Here is a 27,638-nt window from a genome sequence, read left to right on the forward strand (position 1 = left end):
AAACTTTTATAATTTCATTTTTGTTATTTTTTTCTTTTTTTATTCTAAAGACGAATTTAACGATAGAGTAAATCTGATTTAAAATGTTATTTTTTTGTTAAAATACATTTTCTATGGCTACTTTTGCTATCTATTGTCACGTAAACGTAATTTTAAGTCAAATAAAAGATAAATATTTGAAAACCTTTGATTATATGTACGTTTTTTTACTATGTCCCGCTTCTGACGGAAGAATCCCGCTATTTTCACTCAAAAAGTACCAAAGTCCCGACTTGGCGAAAAAAAAAACTGGCAACGCTGGTGAGTGCACACCGATAGTTTAGAGTGGCAATCGGCTTGAAGCGCGGCGCGTCCCGCGCATGGTTTATTATAGCAAGCGGCCTGAAGCGCGGCGCGTCCGCCACGTACCGCTTCCTTGTCGCTCACATACTTCACTTCACCCCCGGTACTGGTAGCAGATACGTGTAATTTTATGTAATTGTTTTCCAAATATTAGTGAAATGACTCCTACTGTAAGTGAATTTCCTGTACGAAATCCATTAAGCAGCCAAGTGAAAGAAATTTTATGCAAATTGAATACGTATTTTAAAGGTGTGAACGAAAAGTTTTTAGTCTGTTTTTATTTTGTAATTTTATAAAGTTTGTCTTTTTGTTGTATTTTGTAAGGCTGGCTGGACGCCCTCTCTATAAACGGTGCTCGCAGAATATCAGCGTCGAGGTACTTCGTGCCTTGGCATATGCTGAGCGAGGACCTGTTTTTATTTATTTATTTATTTAAAAGGATGTGTCAAGTGTCGTTACATCGCACACTGGTTCAAGAAATGATAAAAATGGAATTAGCGATTTATTCACTTTTTTCGATGGTATCATGTGTAGAATGTCATAAAAAACGTTTTGTTTAAGTTATATTTTTCTGAGAAATGCGTAGTTTTTGCTATATTACATGTTTTGTGTTTTATTTGTATGAAACGTTTCCTTCACGAGGCTCTTATTCAAAATGTTAAAGTTTGTTAGATATGACTACTTATAGGTTTTAAAGAGTCATACTAATAGAAGCTAATACAGTAACAACTTTGTCCCAGTGCGTCCCCGTTTAGCATATAAGTGATATTTTCTAAGGTACGAAAAAGTGAACAAAATATATGGATATAAGGCAACTTTATGATAATTTATTGATTTTCTAAAATAAAAAGAAGCTAACAATCATTCCAATCTTAATCATTTATTATTCAACATCATCATCAACATCTATAAATTCAAAAGTTTCATCATTATTTGAAGCTAGTAAATTTTTAACTTCATTAGGAAGAGGAGATTTTGACTCACACTCATTTTTGGTCTTATTGTTGACAAAAAAGGATCCAAAGAAATTAGTAAATTATTTAAAATATCACGATTGGTCACTTTTCGGTTAAATTTACGCGTATGATTCTCTCTGATCTTTATTCCGCGATTCTGCAGCTTCTTCCGATAGTGCTCCTATTGGCATAATATCTAAGTAAATTGAGTGAAGTTTTGGGGGTTTATTTGCTCACCGGAAGCCGTAGCCCTTAATAATACGGACAACCTAGGAATCAGATCTTGACTAACTCCAGTGATGTTGGATATTTTTTCTGGATCTGCAAAAAATCTACGCGCACTATTTCCGTCGTTTGTTGTTCCAGCCCCTTGCTGCACAATATCTATTAGCAATCCAGTTTCTGTAAACCGTTTTCGTATTTCAGCTTTTCGTTTCTCCATATTTGCTTTTTTATTTCCTCTTGCTGTCCAAGTTTTAAATTCTAGTCTATAAGTAATGTGTAATATAGTCTCCATAGCCCGTATCCATGCGTGCAATGAAGATAGGCCATACTTACTTGTACATATCGATATTTAAAGATCTTTGTTTTAATTTTGTTAAATGATTCATGTCAGTTGGTTTTGCTTTGCACTTAGATATTATGCCAATAGGAGCACTATCGGAAGAAGCTACAGAATCGCGGAATAAAGATTTTAGAAAAATCAGAGAGAACCATACGCGTAAATTTAACCGAAAAGTGACCAATCGTGATATTTTAAATAATTTACTTATTTTTTTCGGATCCTTTTTTGTCAACAATAAGACCAAAAATGAGTGTGAGTCAAAATCTCCTCTTCCTAATGAAGTTAAAAATTTACTAGCTTCAAATAATGATGAAACTTTTGAATTTATAGATGTTGATGATGATGTTGAATAATAAATGATTAAGATTGGAATGATTGTTAGCTTCTTTTTATTTTAGAAAATCAATAAATTATCATAAAGTTGCCTTATATCCATATATTTTGTTCACTTTTTCGTACCTTAGAAAATATCACTTATATCCTAAACGGGGACGCACTGGGACAAAGTTGTTACTGTATTAGCTTCTATTAGTATGACTCTTTAAAACCTATAAGTAGTCATATCTAACAAACGTTAACATTTTGAATAAGAGCCTCGTGAAGGAAACGTTTCATACAAATAAAACACAAAACATGTAATATAGCAAAAACTACGCATTTCTCAGAAAAATATAACTTAAATAAAACGTTTTTTATGACATTCTACACATGATACCATCGAAAAAAGTGAATAAATCGCTAATTCCATTTTTATCATTTCTTGAACCAGTGTGCATCGGCCCAATTGGTAGCAAGTGTTTTATAGACTTCCTTTTAATAAAACATTAACTTTATTTGTATGTGTTTTACTAACGGTACTTTTGGCGATCACTCACACAAATGCAATTCTCAGCTTAAGTTGATAGGACTGTACTAAATACTAGTTAAGCCACGATAGCCGAACGGTGAAGGGGTCGGACTCGCCGACTCGTGATCCGGGGAACGCGGGTTCGGTCCCTGCCGCCGCTCGACTATTGAGTGAGCTCACTCGTGATACAAGCATATTTAGCTTAGTGCGAGGGGCTAACAACATTTCTTTAAAAAAAAGTAATTGTCACCCGTATTCCATAGAAATATGGCATATAAATTAAAGACTCGGTTTCATCGTTAGTTTTGTTAATTACTTTACGTTCCGTTAACCATTACATTTCTCAGTGCACTTTGAACAAGCAAAACGCAAACCTCGCTCGAGATGTCCGTTTTTGTTACTTTAATGCTGCTGAATTTACATCCGCGGCTAATTCTATCTGAAGTAGCATTAATGCTGCCCTCTACTAAATTCAGATTTATATGATGCGACTAAAATTTATTTAAGTATCCTATTTTAAATTTAAATCACAGTTAGATAAAGCAATTGTTAGCTATAAATTATAGTGCCCCTCAGTTCGTATTTATTTAAAATTAAAACCCGAGGTAATTTTAAGTATGCCTTAAAAAATATCGGACAAATTGGCAAAAAAAAGGTAGCCCTTATTACTTTGATCCATAGTAGGTATAATAATGAATTATTGTATTTTTTGATCTGACCACAGACCACAGTGTGACAAATCCTTAAACCATCTAGCCTTTTCTGTAGCAATCACACTGAAAATGGAAAGTTTTAGTGTAAATTAACCTAAACCTAAATCTATTTTTGATCGGAACTTTTAGATCCGAAGGCGCATACCTAAATTCAATTAAGTATGTAAGGTAGGTAGACAACATCTTCTCCCATCGAATGAAATGACGATAAAGTTCCCCCAAAATCGTATCTAAAAATAAACTACCTTTAGCTTGAGCGGTATATTTACGTTGCCGTGCATTTACGGCGTTAAAAGTCACTCAATCACTCGATGATCGCTGACTGCCGGTGACTGGTGATTCAATTTTCACAGTGACTGCATCTAACGCGGAAAAATCTTCCCGTGTAAACCCCACTTGCCCAGTGAACCGTGCGACCTGACTCCTGAGTAATTTAGGCTTCGCTGGCATGACGTAGTGCCATAATGGACCCTCTGAAATCACGTCACGAGCCAATTTTATGATGCGAAAAATTAAACTGCCCTACATCTGCCGCGCCGTTTAGGAACTATCGTGTAGTTTATTACAGTGTTCCGCGAGGTGGCGCTGCGAGAAACTTTCGTTGTTTTTTTCAGCTGATGGCACGAGGAAAATGTATTTTTCTCTTGTATCATCTTTTGTGATTTGCCTTGGGATTCGGCTTATTCCACTATTCCCCGTTGACAATCCCCATCAACGGGGAAAAGTGAACTTTTTATGTGAATAGTGAGCTTATAATGGGGAATAATGAACTAACAAGTTCATTAATCCCCGTTATATTAGGATTTTATTTTTAACGTAATGGGTATTAATGAAATTTTTAGTTCATTATTCCCCATTATAAGTTGTATAAGCTCCAATTGGCCTTAACGGGGATTAGTGAACAAAAATTTCACTATTCCCCGTTGACGGGGATTGTTAATGAGGAATAGTGGAATAAGCCTGGGATTCGCGTTATGAACATCTTTTTATGGCGGGAAAAATAGTACTTATCCCAGATTTTACAAATCTTGATAGGTTCTCACAATATTATAAGAGACTAGACTGCGTGTCTGAAACTGAAAATCGAATCCAACACTTTCGGCTGAAAGAATCCATTCTTAGCACTGGACCACTGAGATGATGTATGATGTAAAAGCTACATGATACTTACTGATAGATAAGAACTAATAAGTTACAACATTACAGACGTACCAACGTACCATACAACTCGTCCTTAGCAGAAAATCTAAGCAAATCATGTCAAGGGTAGAATAACGGATCTATAAGGAAAATCTTTCCAATAAAAACGACACGGTTGACTCACCGAGATCCAGAAAAAGGTGAAGGGGATGCTTAACGAAAACATTTCACGTGAATTTCTTGTAAATATCGGATGAGAACCAAAGTTTGCAGGTTACTGTCATGTTGTCATGTTCTGTCATAGATGAAGATTGACTTGTGTCCTGTCGATTACTTTTTTATGGTATTTTCAAGTCATGATAACAAAATAGTGGTATTGTAGTCGTGTCTTAAAAAACATCCATATCATTACACGTTTTGCGTCGAACGAAACTAATATCATTATAATATTCATATATTTTTTTTATAATTTGGAATCCTTTACAATATACAGGGTGTCCCAAAAAATAGTGATTAAGTTCATTAACAAAAATAAATAAATAACTATGCTCCATGACTATGCTATGAACTCTAATACATACAGTGTGAGCTTCGCAAATAATAATTTGTGTTCGAAAATATTTATTTTTTAAATCACTACTCTTTGGGAAACATACACGCTAAGTAAAAAAAACACGTAACTTTTAAAATATAATTTATTACAGGTAAATCTTTGTATAAAATTAACACTTACTTGCTAGTATGATTTTCACCTGCCACGCACACTACGCAATGACTTCCATACACACACTTATTATTCGTTCATTTTGGTAAAATTTTATTTATTTTGATAACTGATTGTTGTATGAGATATAAACAATATGACAAAGATGAACAAGAAAATTTGCACTTATTATGAATTTCTATGTAACATTTGTATAAAATTATTTAAACTTGATTCTGTAGTTTTACAATAAAAGGCCTCAAAAATGAAATACTTTGCATATCAAAAATATTAACATACAAACATGTTTCAATTATTTACAATTATTTTTTGAGCTATAAATGGATAAATGGTTACTATTGATGCCAAGTAGACCTGTAGACCAATATTATGGCTTTTAATAAAAATGTAAAGATTGATTTTGAATTGGTCCTTTCCCAGTAACATATTAGGAAGTAATGATAAATTTCAGACTAATAGCGTATCACGTTATTTTCGACATGGCTCTCTAAAATAATAGAAGACTCTTGGAAGTTTGCGGATGACGATTTTCAAAATCATTGGAATTGTTAGTATCGAGGAAAGTAAGTATAAGTACATACAAATCCCCGATAGTATATTCCTGTTTGAATGTTTTGATCAACTTGACCACTTGTTTATGGTCTAAGTTGAGCGCGACCAACGTTGTCCATGGTTTTTTTTTGAAGTCTTAGGATTCCATTCGTATATCGAGTATATCGACTACGAAAGAGAACTTCTAATGCTCTGTAATCGGGTATGATTTCGACTAATATTGTGTTATTTTCCGTCAGATTTATTTCTAGATGCCACGTCGATATTTTATCTGTTAGTGTTTACATGCCGTTGTAGGCGGGACCGCCACCACCCTCGGGCACCACCCAGTTGATATTCTGAGACGGGTCTTTGATGTCGCATGTCTTACCTGTAAAAAATATTACAAGTTCAAAACCATTTAAGTCCGTAATCGATTCGATCGATTCATCTGTCTTAGCCTAGGCGCAGACCATCGATTTTTCGTCGCCCGATAGTTTAGTCGGGCCGTTGATCAGTATGGGCATGTATGGAAGTGCGCACATTACACCGATTTGATTTGGCCGATTCTTCATACAAATTAAAATTGGGCCCAACTATCGGCCAAATTTAAAGTAACTGAAATTCATGTTCATATCCAGTACATTTATGATAGGATTTACGTTTCATAATCGTCAAATACTTACAATGAATGCAGTTTTGTGCGTTGATCTGCAACCTTTGTCCCTCTCCCGACTCCATGGGAACAAATTCGTAAACGCCTGTTGAAAAAGTTTTTCATTAGCTACATATTGCATTATAAAAAAATAATATTCTTATTCGTTGTTTGGTAGCCACCATAGTACAACTTTTGGTTACATTGGGACTAGAAAATGACCTACAGAAATTATTGTGACGAATGCCATCTAATAATAGACGGGAACGGCTAATTGCTTAATTTTGTAGAATGTTCTGTCTTCATCATCATTTCAGCCACAGGACGTCCACTGCTAAGCATAGGCCTCAATTATTTCCATAATGACCGGTTGGTAGCGGCCTGCATCCAGCGCCTTCTTGACACCTTTAGGAGGTCGTCGGTCTACCTTGTGGAATGTTCAGTATTATAAAAGTACTGACCTGCAGGACAGAACCTGGCCTCTGGTCCGTCGAACACGGCGAGGTTCTGCTTAATTGGTACTGAGTCATCCTTCAGCGTCAAGTGAGCTGGTTGGTCCGCCTCGTGGTTTGTTCCTATACATACACACAGCTTTATTATTATCAGATTAAACCATAGTTGAAAATAATCGTGGAGTTTGTACTCTATGTTAAGTGAAAAAGATTCAAAGTTTTGAGGCAATATTTTAGTTGCTCCTCTGATGAATAAGTGTAACCCATCAAGGGTTGAAACGAATTTTTAACGTTATGACCTCATAGTAACCTCATTATAGTACATATTACGAGTATAACTTAGCTACACAAGCTTAAAACCGACAACATTCTTCATATCGCTTTTCTAATTAGGGATATTGAAATCAATTTCAAAATATGTATGCACAATTATTATTTTTTCACCAACAAAGGAAATACTCTTTTAAATAAATCGAATGGAATCCAATGGTTACCTGTGAGCGCCACCGATGAGAGCAGATCAAAAGTAAGGACACCGTCCGGTTTGGGGTACTCGATAGGTTTGCAGTCTTTCGCTGGCTTCAACTTGGCGTGGTCAGCGCCTAAAATGCATTAATTTGTATTATCCCGTTATAATAAGTCTAGCTCACAGATCACAGAAACTAAAGGGAGATGTGAAAAGGGGGCGGGGCCCGTGTCGCAGCAATATGCCCAAAAACAGAACACATTGTTCGCGACAGCAATCATGACAGTGTAGTGTAAACAGTGGGTCTAGACAAAGTGTAAATTATAATCGCAAACCAGTCGAAAAGTGGTCGAAAAGCCCCTTTTTTGTATGGAGTTTTGACGGATTCGATTTTCGATTCGATCAAAAAGTGCGTTTTGTCTAGGGGGGCAGTTTACATTGCTTGCGTAGTACCACAGAATAATAATAAGTACTACCACAGAATAATAATAAGTACTACGTACAGAAGTTTTACTTCGCGAAGGTATTTAAAAAAATGTATGCTCAATGTCACTAACAATATGGTGTAATTTAGCCTGTCTCAAGAGTCAAGCACCATTTTGTTGACAAACGTCAGTGATCGGCACTGCGCCGAAGCTATAAGGCTGACTTCGGTAAAATGATGTGACGTGAGGTGCCAAACTGCTGAAAATGGCGGAGGAAATACATGATTTAGCATGAATTATCATGAATATTATTAACTACTTATTTACCTCTCAGTGTCTTGAGGCAACTTAAAAAAGTACATTCTGTGTTTTTATTATTATTTAGGCAGTTTAATATTGCACAGTATTTAGTACACCATTTTCTTTATTTTCTTCCATCATACACAAGAATACGCGTGCGTGAGTCAATGTTCGCTCGTATGTGAGGCCTTGTCGATTGCCCTCCTGTAGGTGGGCCATCGTGCGTGTTTTGTTTTCGATGTAAACTCGCGGAGATGAACAGGCCTGGTACTACGTACAGAAGTTTTACTTCGCGAAGGTATTTAAAAAAATGTATGCTCAATGTCATTAACAAGTCTCAAGAGTCAAGCACCATTTTGTTGATAAACGTCAGTGATCGGCACTGCGCCGAAGCTATAGGGCTGACTTCGGTAAAATGATGTGACGTGAGGTGCCAAACTGCGGAAAATGGCGGAGGAAATACATGATTTAGCATGAATTATCATGAATAATATTAACTACTTATTTACCTCTCAGTGTCTTGAGGCAACTTTAAAAAAGTACATTCTGTGTTTTTATTATTATTTATGCAGTTAAATACTGCATAGTATTTAGTACACCATTTTTTTATTTTCTTCCATCATACACAAGAATACGCGTGCGTGAGTCAATGTTCGCTCGTATGTGAGGCCTTGTCAAATAGTATCCTGTAGGTGGGCCATCGTGCGTGTTTTGTTTTAGATGTAAACTCGCGGAGATGAACAGGCCTGGTAATACTAAAGATTATTCAAACGTTGAGAACTGATACCGCAGTGGATAATAAGCACATAATAATATTTTTATTTCTTTGTCTGTGTGAATTTCTAATGCGACACTGAGTTTCGAACTCAGCGCATTAGTTGGCATCTCTCTATATCTCTGTGGTCTAGCGCATCTGGGTCAGTGTCTGAGAAATAGGAGCAGCACGAGGGTGTTTTTAAGACGTCTAAAGTTTAGGTCAACTGGAATGGTTTATTTTCCTTGATATTTGATTTTGAACTTAGAGATCCCGCCCTCTGATCTCTAGATTCTATCTTCTAGCTTTTAAATTTGATAAAATTTAAAAATCTTAACGTTTATTTTTTAATTTACAATAAAATACCTTACCACCATGACTAAAGGTCCAAGGTTCCTTGCCCCGCACGAGCGTGGAGAAGGCAGAATAGGCAACGCCACCGTATAAGCCTAGCGACGTGTGGAACGACGGCCGGCAGTTGCGTACTTCCTGTAAAAACAAAGGCTTTTGTTAGCAAACGAATTACAAAAGATTGTAATACCTAACTGACGTCACTTATTTGTACAAGCCTGTGCCTTTGAACCCTAATTTCGGAATAATTTATTGTTAATTTTTAAACAATGCAATAGCACCGTTATTAAAGTCAATGCTTTGTCGTTTTGTCAATTTTTTTGTGATAAAATGAAAAAACAGTTTCATTTAAACGAGGTTTATGAAAGAGTTTGTCTTAATATTTCAATAAAATCTAACAGTAAGGAAAAGAAAGAAATTCAGAAAAGCAATAACTGAAGACAGTTATCGAATGGATTAAATTTAAAAGTTTGCGTTGTAGGATAATATTTATAGGTCTAAATCTCTAAACGGATAATTACCTGCATGATTACGTTAATTTGTCCTTTTTATTATAAAATTTATATGCACTGATGTAACAAACGAACGTACCTTCAGTTCCTTGTAAACGTATGAGTTTTTCAAGCTCTCCTCATACTGCATGGGGACGACTCCCTTGTCGTGTGTCGCCTCCCCAGAGATAATGAGATCCATAGCTGCCTCAGCGGCTAATATACCTGAAAATTATAAAAAAAATAAATTCTCCATATTATTCGTTCGTTCGTTCATTTCAGCCGAAAGACGTCCACTGCTGGACAAAGGCCTCCCCCAAGGATTTCCACAAAGACCGGTCCTGCGCCGCTTGCATCCAGGTACCTCCCGCGACCTTCACCAGATCGTCGGTCCACCTAGTGGGAGGCCTGCCCACGCTACGTCTTCCAGCTCGTGGTCGCCACTCAAGAACTTTCCTGCCCCAGCGGCCATCAGCTCTTCGAGCTATGTGCCCCGCCCACTGCCACTTGATTTTAGCGATTCTGCGGGCTATGTCAGTCACTCTGGTTCTCCTACGGATCTCCTCATCTCAGGGTTCGAAAATATCCGATATTTATTATAAATATCAAAATATCGGATATTTATGATATATATCCGATATATATCAACTTTGATATATATCAATTTTGTATGAAAGCCATAGTATTATTTTATTGTATTATTCATGAATACTATTGCATATGTGTTATATAAACATGTTTTTAATGCTTTTAAAACTTAAAATCAGACAAATAAAGCAAAAACATAAAATATCTTTGACATACGGCAAAATCAACTAAAAAAATAAAAATCTTATGTCAAAAAGTACAAATACAGTAACAAATTTTAAAAGTTGATATATATCATCAAAACCGGCTTGATATATATCGGATATATATCCGATATATATCTTGATATATATCCCTTGATATATATCCTCGAACCCTGCCTCATCTACAAGCTGTTTTCGAGAGTCATCACGAATCGTCTCGCACGCAGGCTCGACGACTTCCAGCCTCCCGAACAAGCCGGTTTCCGAAAAGGCTTTAGTACCATAGACCACATACATACGCTACGGCAGATTATACAGAAGACCGAGGAGTATAATCAGCCACTTTGTCTGGCGTTTGTGGACTATGAAAAAGCCTTCGACTCGATCGAGACCTGGGCAGTGCTACAGTCTCTTCAACGGTGCCAAATTGACTATAGATCTTTATCCCCATATTATATTAGAACTTTATTTTATGTGTAAAAGACTCATTCGTTAACCCGGTTTTGGCTCGTAACGTAAGTCGTTACACTCTTTGGTCCATAGTACTCGTATGTCCACAATACTGACGACGCAGAACTGACAGCCGATGGGGCAGCAAGGTTTTGAAGTGGAGGATAGAATGTTCACTCACAAGGTGAACCGACGACCTCATAAAGGTAGCAGGAAGGCGCTGGATGCAGGCCGCTACCAACCAGCCGTTGTGGAAATCATTGGGGAGGCTTATGTTCAACGGTGGACGTGCTATGGCTGAAATGATGATGATGTCCACAATATAGCATGGGAATACTGGCACCGGTAGCACAGAATAATAATAAGTACTACGTACAGAAGTTTTACTTCGCGAAGGTATTTAAAAAAATGTATGCTCAATGTCATTAACAATATGGTGTAATTTAGCTTGTCTCAAGAGTCAAGCAAGTTTGTCAGAAGTTTTGTTGACAAACGTCAGTGATCGGTACTGCGCCGAAGCTATAGGGCTGACTTCGGTAAAATGATGTGACGTGAGGTGCCAATCTGCAGAAAATGCCGGAGGAAATACATGATTTAGCATGAATTATCATGAATAATATTAACTACTTATTTACCTCTCAGTGTCTTCAGGCAACTTAAAAAAGTACATTCTGTGTTTTTATTATTATTTAGGCAGTTAAATACTGCACAGTATTTAGTACACCATTTTCTTTATTTTTTTCCATCATACACAAGAATACGCGTGCGTGAGTCAATGTTCGCTCGTATGTGAGGCCTTGTCGAATAGTACTCTTGTAGGGGGCAATCGTGCGTGTTTTGTTTTCGATGTAAACTCGCGGAGATGAACAGGCCTGCCGGTAGGCACTACCAGCCGCCCTCCATTACTGACGTGCCGATTCGTGTCACTTTACCCCTCATCCGACCGCTCTCGTCACTCCACTCCACAACTACTCCGCACTGGTCATCACAAAAATCGACCCTCCCGCGACAAGCACTTTCAAACGTATGCATTCCCACTTCCCACAAATGTCGGCACCATTTGAAAGCCTAGTTCTAAAGATCATTTCATTAAAGGAAAGGTTTTTACCCCAAAAATGTGTCTTTAGAAGGATCCAGAGTCACTTCTTCAAAAAATAGGTACCTAGTTACGCTTGAGCCAACTTTTATGGTTTTAATACTGTTAAGTTGGGATTAATCGCTATCCATCTGTTAAAGAGGACACATGAGATCATTATTTGGTTTTATAACCATAAAAATTGGTCTAATTCATCCCAGAGGTGAGCCCAAAGTTACGTCTTTTTTCAAGTCACATTTATTGTATATGTTAATCGTTTATTAAGAAATTAAATGTGTTTTCTTTATGTTATGTTTATGGATATTTATTGGGCTTTCAAATAACACCAATATTGTTAGGGCACCATAATTGTGTCAGTAGAAACAAGGTTTCCTGTAAAACGTAGGTGGGTCGATTTTTATGATGACCAGTAGGTATAGTTACGCGTCACCACTTCACGCCACAACTTGCCGCGTGCCACTCACCGCTCTTCATGACTTTGTGCGTGATGGCCCATTGCCGACCGCTCACGAGTAAGCTCTCGTGTCACTCCATTCCACACCTTGTTACGCATCACATGTTACTTCACGCCACAACTTGCCGCGTCCACTCACCGCTCTTAATGACTTTGTGCGTGATGGCCCATTGCCGACCGCTCACGAGTAAGCTCTCGTGTCACTCCATTCCACACCTTGTTACGCATCACATGTCACTTCACGCCACAACTTGCCGCGTGCCACTCACCGCTCTTCATGACTTTGTGCGTGATGGCCCATTGCCGACCGCTCACGAGTAAGCTCTCGTGTCACTCCATTCCACACCTTGTTACGCATCACCACATGTTACTTCACGCCACACCTTGCCGCGTGCCACTCAAATCAAATCAAATCAAATCAAATCAAAATTATTTATTTGCATAAAACATGGTACATTTCAGTTATTATCTTGTTACGAGAACAACATGTTTCATCGACATAGCGATATGCAAACATTTAGTCGTCATGCAGTATTATTATTAAATTATTAATAGTCATTATTAATATTACATGATCTACCTCCAATAGAATTTAAATGTCAAAAATATTTATTACAATGCAATTACAATATGAATTAAAGCAATTAGGTAATTCAGGTAATGATTAAAATTTAGGATGTCACATAAATTATAATAAATTAAACAATTTTATGATCACAATAAAATGTGAGAATACAATGTCAGTATCAAAATTACAAGAAAGTCATAAATTAGCAATTCGCATATGGTTACCACGGCAGAATTTTATAAATTCATCTATGTCATAAAAACAGTTTTCAGTGAGAATTCGGAAAATAGTTCTCTTAAAAAGATTGAATTGCAAATTTTGAATGTGATTTGGAAGTAAATTAAACAATCGTATACACATACTATAACAATTTTTAGTAAAGCAAGTTGTGGCTGCTGGGGGTACTGATAGCTTCCAAGGGTATCTTCTCGTACCACCACGATTACAAATATCAGACTTTTTTATAAAAAGGTTTGCATTTTTTTTCGTAAATATTAGGATTTCAAATATGTATAAGGAGAGTAATGGCATGATTTTTAGATTTTTAAAGAGAGGCCTACATGATTCCTTCTGTCCAACATCGCACATAGCTCTTATACATCGCTTCTGTAGAATGAAGACACGATTTGCGTGAGTCGAGTTTCCCCACAAGATTAGCCCATACCTTAACACCGAGCCTACGTATCCGTGGTATGCGATCAGAGCTGTCTTAAGGTTAGACAATTTCGTAAGACGATACAGAGCGAAAACAAACCTGTTAATCTTCTGGCACACAATGTCAACATGATTTTGCCATGTAAGTTTGGAGTCGATTACAATACCAAGAAAGAAACTCACCGCTCTTAATGACTTTGTGCGTGATGGCCCATTGCCGACCGCTCACGAGTAAGCTCTCGTGTCACTCCATTCCACACCTTGTTACGCATCACCACATGTTACTTCACGCCACAACTTGCCGCGTGCCACTCACCGCTCTTCATGGCTTTGTGCGTGATGGCCCATTGCCGACCGCTCATGAGTCAGCTTTTGTGTCACTCACTCCACAACTAGTCAAGCGTCACCGTAGCCGCGTGCCACTCACCGCTCTTAATGACTTTGTGCGTGATGGCCCATTGCCGACCGCTCACGAGTAAGCTCTCGTGTCACTCCATTCCACACCTTGTTACGCATCACCACATGTTACTTCACGCCACAACTTGCCGCGTGCCACTCACCGCTCTTCATGGCTTTGTGCGTGATGGCCCATTGCCGACCGCTCACGAGTAAGCTCTCGTGTCACTTCATTCCACACCTTGTTACGCATCACCACAAGTCACTTCACACAACTTGCCGCGTGCCACTCACCGCTCCTCATGGCGTTGTGCGTGATGGCCCATTGCCGACCGCTCACGAGTAAGCTCTCGTGTCACTCCATTCCACACCCTGTTACGCATCACCACATGTTACTCCACGCCACAACTTGCCGCGTGCCACTCACCGCTCTTCATGGCTTTGTGCGTGACGGCTCAAGTCACCTCACCCTATTGCCAACCGCTCACGTGTCAGCTCGAGCCACCCCTCCCCTCAACTGAACGCTCTCGTCACTCCACTCCTCAACTAGTCACGCGTCACCACAAGTCACTTCACACAACTTGCCGCGTGCCACTCACCGCTCTTCATGACTTAGTGCGTGATGGCCCATTGCCGACCGCTCACGAGTAAGCTCTCGTGTCACTCCATTCCACACCTTGTCACGCGTCACCACATGTTACTTCACGCCACAACTTGCCGCGTGCCACTCACCGCTCTTCATGGCATAGTGCGTGACGGCTCAAGTCACCTCACCCTATTGCCAACCGCTCACGTGTCAGCTCGAGTCACCCCTCCCCTCAACCGACCGCTCTCGTCACTCCACTCCGCAAATAAAGTCTGTTCGCCGAGAGTTGATGAATATTATGAAATGTCTTGCAATAGCGACTGTCGCTTAATTATCGCATACTGTATGGCGGGCGTCGTTTGTCACAACGCGCACTGAGTACCATGGTACGAGCCACGCAGCTGTCGTCAAGCGCCCCGGCCGGCAGGCCGCAATGTGTGAAACGGAATAGATTTATTTACAATAAGACCGAAATGAATGGTATGACAGTGGGTAGGGCTTTGCCCAACATTGGGATACACTATAAGCCACTTGATAATAATGAAATACTTCTTATCCAACACATGGACGCCACGTGTTTGATCCGTATCCCCACGTATGCCCTAACCGGAACAATTCCCGTAAATTTAAAAGAGATAATAATGATAATCTACCAACTTTTTCATTATAATATCGACAAAAATAATTAGCGGGCCGCAATTTATAATGAGTTTAGAACCTCTGATATTTATTTATTTTTTATCAACTCTCGGCGAACAGACTTCAGTTACGTGTCATCACGCCACAACTTGCCGCGTGCACTCACCGCTCTTCATGGCGTTGTGCGTGCCCTTGATACGCGGCATGTTGAGGAAGCCGGCCGTGTCGCCCGCCAGCATGCCGCCCGGGAACACCGGGACTGGGAGGCACTGCCAGCCGCCTTCAACCAAGGCGCGCGCGCCGTACGCCACGCGGGTACCGCCTGGTTAACAAACAGATTTATTATTGTACTAGCCCAGCAAACTTCGTACCGCCTATGTTCATCATAAATAATGTTGAATAGGTATGTTTCCTGAGTCAAAAAGCAAGAGTTTTAATTAGTCCGTCAGTTAACTTATCAAAAAATACTCTACACGTATTTTTCACTTTTTCAAACTAATGAAAATTTAAAGAGATAAAGCGCGCCAAAGTTCATAAGAAGAGGCCCGTGACGTCAATGCGTGCATAAAAGTGCCGCACGTTGTGACGTCGTGCGGAACTTCCACGCACCGTAACTATGTAATTATTTGTTAGATTGACAAATAAAAATATATGTTTCCAATATTTTTTGATATTAAACATGACGGACTAAAAAAATTTTTTTAGGAAACTAGCCTATTCTAAGTGCCTTGCCACAGAGTGCTGTGGCGGATTACGAGCGTTGTTAAAGCGGAGCGGCGACGACGCGGTTGAACGGCGGAGACGAACGAGGCGAAAATTCGAGGCGGAGACGTTGAGAATCCGCGACGTGTTCGCCGCGGACAAGCGGCGTCGCCGCTCCGCTTTGAAAACGCTTGCAATCCGCCAGTGTGGCAATAAGACTCATTTTACAGCGGTCCGCCGGCCATGCGCGCGCCATTCAGACGCGCTGCCCGACGGCGCGTGCCGCCAGCGTTACTCTTAACGTGACACCAGCCTAAAAGCTTATTTACAGGAAATAAATGACATTGATTTTTTACTCTGTAATCTAAGTGGATAGAGTGAAACTCTACAGTGTGCACTAACCTTCAAACATAGCACTGATGTAGGGATGTGTCTTGAACTTCTGGAACTCCCTGAAGGGGCTGATGTAGGGGTTAGAGTAGTCCAGCCCGAGCACGAAGCCTGCGGCCACTAAGGGTGCTTCGCCCTCGTCAACCTTCAGGTGGTAGATGAACGAGCCCCCGTATGTGTTCTTGTCGAGCGGCCAGCCGATCGTGTGTTCTACTAGGCCGGGTTTGTGGTTCTGTAAATATAAAAATAAATTCATTTTCTAATTAATTTACACTTAAAAAATGTAGTCCAAAGTTATAGTATTATTATAATGGGTGCGTTTGGAGGAATAAAGCGCTTGCTAGCGCTAAGAAACAAACTAGACTTTGGTTTCGTTTGCTAACTTCAATAGTGACGTGTTACCAGTGTTACGTTCATTTTTTACCAGTGATAGCGCTTACCTCACAAGCGCTTCCAAGCGCTTTTTTTTCCACCAACCAAACGCACCCAATAACTATCATCATCAGGCCTCCTCAACCCATTCACCAGTGTCTAAATAAAGAAGAAAAAACAGACATGTATAGGCGACGTGGCCTTATTTTATTGAGATAAGTAAATAAAAAACTTATACAAAATGTATCTGTAAACTCGAATGTATGTACAAATCAAAGGATATGACTCACCTCAGGCTTCACTTCCCACAGTTCTTTCAGTCCGATACCGTATGATTGTGGCTCACTCTTCTCTCTCAGATTATACTTGCTGGAAAGCATCTTTGTTAGATGTCCATGGCAACCTGTAATTATAATTATAAACTCTTGAAAAATTATTTTAAATTAAGATTACTAACATTGTTATGTACAACTTGGTCGAGTTAACTGCGCACCTGGCAGCCGTGACGTCACATCGACGCTCTGATACGGACAGGGTGAACCCGAGGATTCCAGCGAGGTGCGCAATTAGCTCGATTGGGTAGGTGATTTTATATTACGGTTTTATGGTTTCATATTAAAAAAAACCTTAACATTTTAATGATTAAAAGTTCTGCCAATTAATTACTTGACTTTTATTATTAAACCTAAACAACTGGACATTTTGAAAACTTGACATTTTGCGAATTTGACAATTTGCGCATTTGACATTTTGCGAATTTAGCAATTTGCGAAATTGACAATGTGCGAATTTGGCAATTTGCAAATTTGACAAAGTGAGAATCTGGCACATTGCGACCGCTTGACAATTTGCGAATAAACGGTACCCCGTAGTAAGACACATTTTAAATATTATAATGACCAACCTTCTGTGAAAATGGTGATCTTAGAATGGAACTCCATGCCTCGTTCAAACATGTCTTTGGGGCTGCCATCTTTAGCGATGCCTACGTCACCCGTGGCTACGCCTTTGAGCGATCCATCATCGCGGTAAATGAGGTCGGCGCCTGCACAGCCTGGCCAGATCTGAACGGGATGAAAATGGAATGAAATATAATAAATTCTTACAACAATTATCCACTTATTTGACAGTATTACACAAACATACAATGCGTACAAATAATTAATTTAATAACTCTTTTAGTGAGGGTTTCCTAACACAAACAAGTAGAAGTAGCGTGCAAAATCGTGTTTTACAAGCATTTTCCGTGAATTTTGTGTAGGTTTTTATGTATTACTAGCGCCGCCCGCGGCTTCGCCCGCGTGAAAAAAGGGCTGTTTTAGGGTTTTCCCGGAAATGATTCGAATGTTTCTCACCGTAAAAACCATCCTTGGACTTCAAGACTTCAACGAACATTTAAAAAATAGAATTGGTAAAATTCGTTCAGGCATTGTTGAGTTATGCGCTTACCAACACATTTTGCGATTTATTTTTATATTATAGATTATAATATAATAATAAAATACATATAATAATATTTATTATTACCTCAGCACCAGCAGCTTCAGCCTGCTCAGACATCCAGCGCACCAGATGACCTAATCTTACTACGTAGTTGCCATGATTCCACATCGGGAGACCTAAAATGGATGAAAACTTTGTGAAACAGTGGGAATAAAGAAAGCTACCATATTGTGAACCTTATGAACTTAATTGTCTTAAGATAAATTATAATTTTTAGGCAGAGTTGTACCATCTTACTGTAAAAAATCTGTCAAGCTCCATACAAAAAACACCGGTTATTGTTAGTTACGTAAGTTGGTGCAACTCAACATTAAACTGCTGTTAGTAACACTATGTAATAACTATTTCTTTGCCTTACCTGGGAATACAGGAATAGGTATCCTTCCAGTCTTAGTCAGTAGACCGAACTTGTCCGCAGTGACTTCTGTGTTCATTGGTGCCCCCTTCTCTTTCCAATCTGGAACGAGCTCATTAAGGGCTATAGGGTCAATACAAGCCCCTGAGAGTATGTGACCACCGGCTTCAGCTGCTTTCTCTAGCAGAGTTACCCGAACTTCCTGCAAAACATATATTTTATTAACAGGTATGCTTAAACTTAAAATGTTTTTTTTAGTTTGAAATCAGTGTGTTATCACTCAGTTAAACCACAGAATAATAATAAGTACTGTTAAACTTAAAGAGAGGAATTCCCCAACTACTTGTAACATTTACTAAGTATCAATAAAATATTTTTCATTTTCATTTTTCATTTTCAGTGTGTTCATAAAAAATATACACTACCTTTTTACATATAATTCATTCTGTTTAATAGTTCTTCTAACATTAAAACTTAGTAGTTTTACCCAAAAATACTGATTAATTTTTATTATCAACTTCTCCATGCTGACATAATTCGTCGCTTGCCTCTCTAACTGACGTATCTGATATTTTTTTCAATCTGTCTAATCGCCTGAAAATTTTGCTAAATGTCAGTTACGTCAGTTAGAGAGGCAAACGACGAATTAATGTATGTTTAACACCTGTATTCACAAACATTACTCGGAGGTCTCACAAAGCATGTGGATGCACAGGGTGACACATGAACCAATCACAGAGCTCTATGCTGTGCGTTCGATTTGCTGCTTCACTTAAGCAAACATTGTTCGTGAATACGGGCATATATCTCTCAAACTTACAGCTCCCTTTTCTTCTGCAATCTGCCGAGCCCTGATGGCTGCAGCCATGCCTGCCGGACCTCCTCCGATGATGAGGATGTCGGTTTCCTCCGCTATCCGCTCCATATTTACCTCTGAATGTTAGAAAATAAATTATCCATCCATAATACGAGACACAATTTACTTTTTGAAATCATTTCTATAGCTTAGCTTGCTTTTGATAGAATGCAATGAGTATTCTAAAAATTATTTTAATAAAGTGTATTATCGAAGTATGATATAGTTGCTATTTTATAGCCATTAAACAACATCTCAATTATTTGAAGATTTATCCCAAGGCCAAGGTTACAGATAATATTGGAAACGTTGCTACGCAAAAGAAGGCGTGATTTGTTTGAATAAAACAAAGATAAGTATCACAAATTAAGTGATAACGTTGTTAGTAACATGAAGGCTATCATAATTACCTTTCCATCTTGGATCCTTATCCCTAGGGTGTATCGTATAGTGTGTTGTTATTTTAGGATAATCAGAGTACAGTCTTCGAGCAGCATTTGTTAGCCTCCCCACTGAAAAAAACAAAGTTAACACTTTTTTAAATCAAAACAAATGACTGTGAAGTTTGAACTTTGAACTCTTAACATTTACTGGATATTGCATAACCTGAGGCAATGTACACTTATATATTTATGTTTCACTTTTATATAATAGTTTAATCACTGAAACTGAGAAATGAATGGAAAAAATTAAACTTTTCCAGGTTAAAATTTACAAACAGCTGATGTGTAACGTCACAGAAAGTTAACTAAAAAGTTTATTTTTCACGGTTTTTCACAAATTATAAATGGACATATATTTATTTATGTACTTAAAGAGCATTTTTGTAAAAACTTTAGTTTGTTTATCAATTAAAAACAATTATTTTACCCTGACGAGCCGAACTAACAAGTGCCACCGCCATTATTTTTTTGACAACTAAACAGAAACACGTTCCTTTCCTTTCCTTCCATTTGAGTTTTCCACGCACATTAATTTGTTTTATGATTTAATTGTAACTTAATAAAACATGGTACTTAAAAAATAAAAGTAGGTAAGCCTAAAATAAATCATAATAAAATAAAAAAATATACTAAACTCTGATTTTTAATTCGACGGAATTTTGACATTTCAGAAGTGTTGTCAACATTGAAACATTCCCACTAAGAATGGAGAGCATTTTCATAAATTAAAAAATAATCCTTTATTGAATTTAAGGTTTCACTTGAAAAACTAAGGCTTAAAAATGTACCGGTCATTTCAAAATGGTTATTTGAATTTTTATTATCATACTTTTGAAGTTACAAAAAAAATTGGGAAATTATTTTTCTATTACTGGACTCCCTGGCCAATAATCCATGGGTTACAAACCTTTTTTATGAAAATCCTTTTGTTAATAAAATCTTAGCTTCATAAAATAATCAATTTAACAAGATGCCAATTTTATAATCCAAGTTGATTATGGTGACGATAATGATGATTGATGATCAATACATATTTTCGTTTATGATAATATGTTGTTTTACCGTGTTAAAAACACGTTTTTTTCTATTTAATCTTTAAAATGTACATAATAATTAGGGTACATTAAATTCACAAAACAAACAATAGTTCATTCTTGTAAGTTGTACTTGATGAAATTTCATTTCATATTATTTATTAATAATTCAAAGCAAAAAAGGCTTATTACATCTGAATTGTCAAAAAATGACAGCTGTCAGAATTCCGTCGAATTAAAAATCGGACTATAGGTAGAAGAATTATTTACACAAGTGGTTATTATCAAATAATCAGTGCGTACAACGGAACGTTGTGAAAAGCACGTTGTCGGCCACAGCCAGTGGCGCGAAAAATAAAATGTCGCCTCGTGCAGATTATTTTATTCTGGAAAACTGATTTAGTTAGTTTCTTAGAGTTGAAAAGACGGAGTGGTGAAGAAAACAGGAAAAATAGGTCTGCATGGATAAACCAATGAGCCCTTATTTGTAAAAAGACTGATTTTCTAAATTTAACTAAAATGGTGAGCAAACTAAATTCTACATTTTACTTATTCACATTCTTGGTGTATCGTCGTCGTCGTCGTCGTTTCAGCCGAAAGACGTCCACTGCTGGACAAAGGCCTCCCCCAAGGATTTCCACAAAGACCGTCTTGGTGTATATTTTACATTAATTTATTATTTGAAGCTTAAAACGCATGATAGTAACGTCCATTAAAATACAGTTGTTTTGTGACTGTACACATTTATTTAAAAAAGAAGCTTACAATAGTATTACAGGTAAAAGTTACATAAAGTAGTTAAATGCTACATTTTTCTGCATTTATTTCACGGGTTTCATCTGCCACAGCCCGTCGTTGAGGTAATGACAGTTTTCTATGCCGACGCCCTTGTTCACCTTTGCACTGTAAAAATAAACAAAGGTAAAGAAACATGCGCAAGTACCATTGTATTGTTAATTTCATGTTATCGGAAACACCTTCGTAATACTTTTTATGTGTTTAGAAAAACATATTTTAAGCTCATCGGCTTTTGATTATTCAGCGAGATTTCCGTAATCGTCATCAAAAATACTTAAATTTGTGTAGCTTTCCTTGCACAGACATCTATTTAAAAACAAATGCGCAAACCTACATCTTACTAGATTCACTACTACAAGAAAAAATAAGGAGACATGTAAAGTGCCCCATAGGGGCTACCTTTTTTTGTATATTTACTATATTTTAACGTTCATAAGTGCCACTTGTGGTCTAAATTGAATAAAATATTTTTGATTTTGAACACATATTGGCCTATAGACAGGCAAGTTGTTGCATGAGACATCCTAATGCAACTGGTTTTTTTTGGTAGGTAAATACTTCAAGGATTCAAGCAACTGTACAGTAGACAGCATATCAGACTACGCATATTTTTTTGCAAATTCGTCCCTATTACAACTACATAAGTTACCAGCTTTCAGTTTGCCTTCATTACGTACATATCATTAGTGGACAGAGAAGTCATTCCGACGGCCAGCGCGTGTTCCTTCCCCTCAGCCATTACAGCGACCACCTGCCCCTTGTCCACCGTAGACATCCTTGCTCCAGGCGAGGTGAGTCCGGGACACATGATGTTGGCGCCACTGAGGACGAACCTGATGGCGCCCTTGTCCACTTGCTGCATTGGCAGGAAGAACGGGTCTGGAATTAAAAGTTTGTACATGAAAGTTTGACTTCTGACGATTTTTGAAAGATAAAAGCGATGGAAGTTCATTTTGAGTCACCGAACAAACAATGTCTATCAAACCCTCCTAAGCTTAAAATTTTCAGCATATTAAATATTTAAAGTATAAAACATTTATTAAAAGTGGGTTAATCATAATAGTTTAGTGGTCGACGAGGATCGAAGTTCGAACTAGCTTCTCCTCGAATCTCGAATAGGCAGTCCGATGCCGACACCGTTGGGCTAATTTAAATAATTATAATGCGGGAGCAATGAAAGGCTCTTCCAAGCAAAGTTGAAAAGCCCAATCTTCGAGTTTCTACCTAAAAACTAATTACGCTTTCCTAATTTACTTACAAAATTAATTGGCCTTAGTCCGCTCCATTATAATTACGAAAAATAATTTCTTCTTACATTTATGAAGAAGCCTGAGTGTCGGCATCCAAGGTCCTTCGCGTTGACGGAAGAACAACAGCTCCCCGGCGCTGTTTACCATGATCTCGATGTGGTCATGGCTGGAAAGAACAACATACAAGAATTAGAAAAAACTGTATAGGTAGGACCCCTTTTTCAGCCAAGAAGGAGATATTATGAGTATTGGTCCAGTTTAAATCAATGACGGTAGATTGAAGACATTTTTTTAACGCATTGGCATTGGTAAATACGTTGTTGGGTTATTTCCGATGAATCGATTGCTATAGTAGATTATACTGGATCTATATAAGGTGTTATTTTTTATACTGATCATACTTTACCAACACATCTAATAAAATCATACAAATAAGACCCACGTGTTTTTTCAAAAAAATTCAGGCTAGTTTTCGAGTAAAACGACAAAGAATGTTTCGAAAAAAATAAAAAATAAATCATCCTTTGAGCGCGGTGAGTATTCGTTTACGCACTATCGTAGCGTAGTAGCCGGCCGAGGGCAACGACCGCTGCCACGTGCCGCGCCGCGTGAGTCGGCCATATTGATATCGCTGCCAGTCGCTCCGCGCCCACAGCCCGCGCCGAGCCGCCGATCGGAATGCGGGAGCGCAACAACATAAATAATCGTCACAGTCCGTCTAATGTGCCCAAACGTATTGCAGTGTATGTGCGAGTTATTACAATGCCGCGCTTGATAAATAACAAAACGCAGGTGAAATTATGTTTCGGGCACACTAACTGGCCGACGAGAAACATTGACGAGTCGAAAACCTTCACACCTTGCTTGTTTGGAGCCGCGCAGCGCTTCAGGGAGCGCAGCCGTATCCTGACTTGACGAGATCCCGTGCGCTTCGAGGACGAAGTTCTGGATTTCAATTTCAATCACCGGCACAGTGCTGGCGGTACCCAGATGCGAGCGCCGCAGACGGCGGCTTTTGCGTAAAAATACGGAATGCCTTATCAAGGAGTTGTTGCCAGAGGGATTACCTCAATTCGATCGTGGCTAGATTAGACAGTGCAAGACAGTGTTTACGTGAACATTCAACAAAGGCTTGACGTTCAAAATGTATTGTGATTAGTGTAATAATAACCTAGGAACTTTAAATAACAACATCCAAAATAGGTAAATGTGTGAATAAGTAAAATCAATGAATCTAAAGTGTGATGGCAAATCATAATTTAGGAATTAAAACCAGGAAAATTGATCAGTGAGTTTTATTTACAACACGGTCTATTCATATTCAATATTAGGGTGCATTTCCACTGAAGCGAAGCGAAGTAGTAATAGGTATGTACCTATCAATTTTTTATTACGTCTCTAAATAAATTGCGTAGGCATTACGAAACCGTAGATATTGAATTCCAATTTCTATCCTTTTTTAAATTTCTAGTTTAATGCGGATGATTCGCCTCGGTTCGTTGGAAAAGTCCCCCGCTATTACACTAATGAAAATACACTTATTTACCTACTTATGTGGCTAGATTTTGTTTCTCCCGGCGCGTAGTACCTATTAACATGACGTAACATCGTACCTACATACTCACGAGTGATAATTTTTGGTAACGTAGGTTTAGTGTAATCTAACCTTTATGTGTGTGAACGTTGAATGAATGCGCGCGGCCATTGTTCGTACTCGTATGAATGAAATGAGTAAAGAAAGAGAGAGAGGCAGTGAGTGAAGACAGGATGGTTGTAAAAATAATATCTTTTTTTTGTAAGGAAAAGTAAAAACAAAAACTAGCCTGAATTTTTTTTTTAAAAACACTTGGGTTGTATTTGTATGATTTTATTAGATGCGTTGGTAAAGTATGATCAGTATAAAAAATAACACCTTATAGAGTTACGTTCTTAGTTAGAGCACTGTCTTTATAGTGGATCTTATAAAGACAGTGATGATTATATCACAGCTGCAAAAATTTTATAGCTAAGTATGTTCAAATAAATACATTCACACTTTCTTAACTAATGAGCTATTATCACGGTAATATTATCTAACTATTGTGTAGTAGGTAATTAATACATTGTTTCGGCTGCTAATTAACACTAATACTGTTTCAAGTTCTGAAATGTAAGTGGGGTCATGACGTAAGATAATGACCTTGCCTTATCTACCTTCTATTATTTACCTAAGTAGTTACTTCTATTATTTACTTTATAATCTCTCAGTATAGATATAGCTACAGTTACCTATTAGACTACCTAATTAAGTTAACGTAGTTTATCTGACAATTGCTTACAGGCTATCAGGAAAATTGCCAGCGGGCCAGCAATAGGTGAAACAGGTCAGAAGTTATCAACATTAGCGCAGTAACTAAGTCCTACTTATTTAGGTATTTTGTGGTAATAGTATCTGAATAAAGGCTTTATTCCTACCCACCATTTAACAATCCTAAAGGTGTCCTTCTTGGGCAGAACCTGGTCGATGTAGTTCTCCAAGTGAGGGTACAGTTCCAACAGACGCGTCCGGATTCCTTTCTGCACCGACGACTTGAGCTGCTGAACGCCCGATATGCTCTCCTTCTCGTCGAATCTGAAAATGAGAGGAAGGGAGATGTTAATTTAACCGCCTCTGTGGTCTAGTGGTAAGACCACCGGCTTCAGACGCAAAGGTCCCGGGTTCGATTCCCAGCGGGGGCAGATTTTTCTGTTCGGTTTGGTTGGTGGTAACTTGTAAGTCTGTCGCCATAACAACAACAGCATTAATGTGTTCCGCAGTTAGAGGTAAGATAGCCAGTTTCTCCGTGGTTGAGGATGAGGATTCCGGGTGAAGCTCGCTTCCATCTTCGTTCGGCCTATTCACTTACCATCAGGTGAGATACAGGTCAAGAGCTTCCTCGTTGTTGATTAAAAAAACATTTACGAATTAGACTAGCATGAAAAGTGAAAGAGAATGCGCGGTCACGGAGACGGTTCAGACGGTAAGAAGGCCACTGACTGGCTGACTGCAACATTTCTGTGAAGAAGTTTCTTTTCCAAAACGTCTCAAAAGATCAGTGCCGGATTAACCCATTAGGGCATCACGCGTCTTGGGAGTTCGGACTATTCGGCTATAAAAGTGGCATTTCTATACACAATTTTTTTCTAACGACCAGCAAATGGGCACACAGGTGTGGATTGCTTAGGGCATCAAGTAGTCTTAATCCGGCACTGCAAAAGATATCAGGTTTTCAAGTCTGTTCACCACAAGCAAACAGGGTTATTTTTATGCCCTAATATAAGGTTTACCCATAACTAGATTACTAAAGAAACTTAAAATTGCCTACCTAAGTACTTAAGCTAGGATAGGCAATAGCAACTGAGTGCACCGACCCCGTATGGAAGCGGCTTAGAAAGCGCTATTGCAGTGCATGTGTGGCCACCGACCTACTAACCAAACTGCAATAACAGGTACTCTTGATTACTAGGTAGGTATTTTCTACCTTATCGAACTTCGGCGAATCCAGAGTATCCAGACCCACCCATTACTCAGATACAATTTCGCTTAGTAATCGATTCGATAAATACAAGATTGATTACAGGACAATGCCGTGCCAGAATATTCCTTTTCCAACGGGCGAGATGAATCGCCACATTTCTTTCAAAAGCCTATATTCAGCAGTCTATAAATCTTCAACCCAATTTCTGTTTTTATTTCTATTCCGTCAGAAACGATCAATCTATCCCCAAGATTCTTGGCCTATCGGCTTATCGGCCAGCAGCCTTCCAGAAACAAGACAAATGAATATTATTGCATTTTAATAATTTGGTCGACAAAACTTCGGCTTTTTATCGCCAGTGATCTTTGTAGCAAAATCGAAACAACTAGGTACCTAAGTGCTTAAAGTCTTAGGACCCGCAATGTGGATTTACAGATCGTAGACACCCTGTAAGAGTATCTAGGGTGGATTAGCTTTGGCTTAACGCTCCGGAGTGGTGTAATATTTTCTCTTGAATAGCAGCAAAATGTTCCATCTTGTAATATTGCGATGCCCCTGCACTACTAGGCCAGCGTATGACCTACTAACGAAACTGCGGTAAAGGCGCGCACGGACTACGCGACACGACTTGAATGAATACATGAATGTTGCACCAATACTATTGCATTGTGCATAAAAATTGGCTAGTTTTCTGAGAGTCATGGATACGTAGACACTAGAATATTTAGTAGTAATGTAGGCTACCTACCAATTTCATTTTGTTTTGAGCTGGAGTTGCAGTCACTAAACAGGTTTTATTAGAATTCCTACCTAGAACTTTCTAGATTGCTTATAAAACGCTACATAAAGTCTACTAAACAGACAACGCCTTCTTCTTATTACACACTCACTGATGCGAAACGTATTCCAGTTTTTGTAACGATTTCTTGCTTATCATTAGACCTAACAAAGAAAAACCGTAAGTATTCAACTTGAGTCACGAGATAGGAGTCTTTCTTTATCATTCCAATCGCATTTGATCATTAAAATTGATCAAAGATATTAATGATGAATTACCTTTTAATGTAAGTAAAAGCGATCCTCGTTGTAAAA

At 38.4% G+C, this 27,638-nt stretch overlaps 2 protein-coding genes across 2 annotated transcripts in view; both read right to left on the reverse strand.

The window, feature by feature from the left end:
* Positions 1-5,240: 5,240 nt before the first annotated feature.
* LOC135081164 (electron transfer flavoprotein-ubiquinone oxidoreductase, mitochondrial) lies at positions 5,241-20,479 on the reverse strand. Its single transcript, XM_063975903.1, has 15 exons — positions 20,395-20,479; positions 19,935-20,036; positions 19,489-19,601; positions 18,672-18,870; positions 18,338-18,429; positions 17,715-17,874; positions 17,101-17,213; positions 16,451-16,670; positions 15,513-15,668; positions 9,813-9,937; positions 9,242-9,359; positions 7,420-7,527; positions 6,935-7,048; positions 6,505-6,579; positions 5,241-6,209 (listed from the first exon to the last, which is right to left on the reverse strand). The coding sequence occupies exons 1-15, from the start codon at positions 20,426-20,428 to the stop codon at positions 6,121-6,123; spliced, it is 1,818 nt and encodes a 605-aa protein (XP_063831973.1). The 5' UTR covers positions 20,429-20,479; the 3' UTR covers positions 5,241-6,120.
* A 1,245-nt stretch (positions 20,480-21,724) lies between these two features.
* The window catches only part of LOC135081167 (malignant T-cell-amplified sequence 1 homolog), a 43,406-nt gene continuing 37,492 nt past the window's right edge, over positions 21,725-27,638 (reverse strand). Inside the window, exons 2-5 of the mRNA XM_063975907.1 lie at positions 25,508-25,660; positions 23,115-23,215; positions 22,477-22,678; positions 21,725-21,904 (exon numbers count right to left, since the gene is read on the reverse strand). Of these exons, the coding sequence (XP_063831977.1) occupies positions 21,823-21,904; positions 22,477-22,678; positions 23,115-23,215; positions 25,508-25,660 (538 nt within the window). The 3' untranslated portion in view covers positions 21,725-21,822. The remainder of the gene's footprint in view (positions 21,905-22,476; positions 22,679-23,114; positions 23,216-25,507; positions 25,661-27,638) is intronic.

Source organism: Ostrinia nubilalis, chromosome 19 (assembly GCF_963855985.1).
Source record: "Ostrinia nubilalis chromosome 19, ilOstNubi1.1, whole genome shotgun sequence".
NCBI classification, from domain to species: Eukaryota; Metazoa; Arthropoda; class Insecta; order Lepidoptera; family Crambidae; genus Ostrinia; species Ostrinia nubilalis.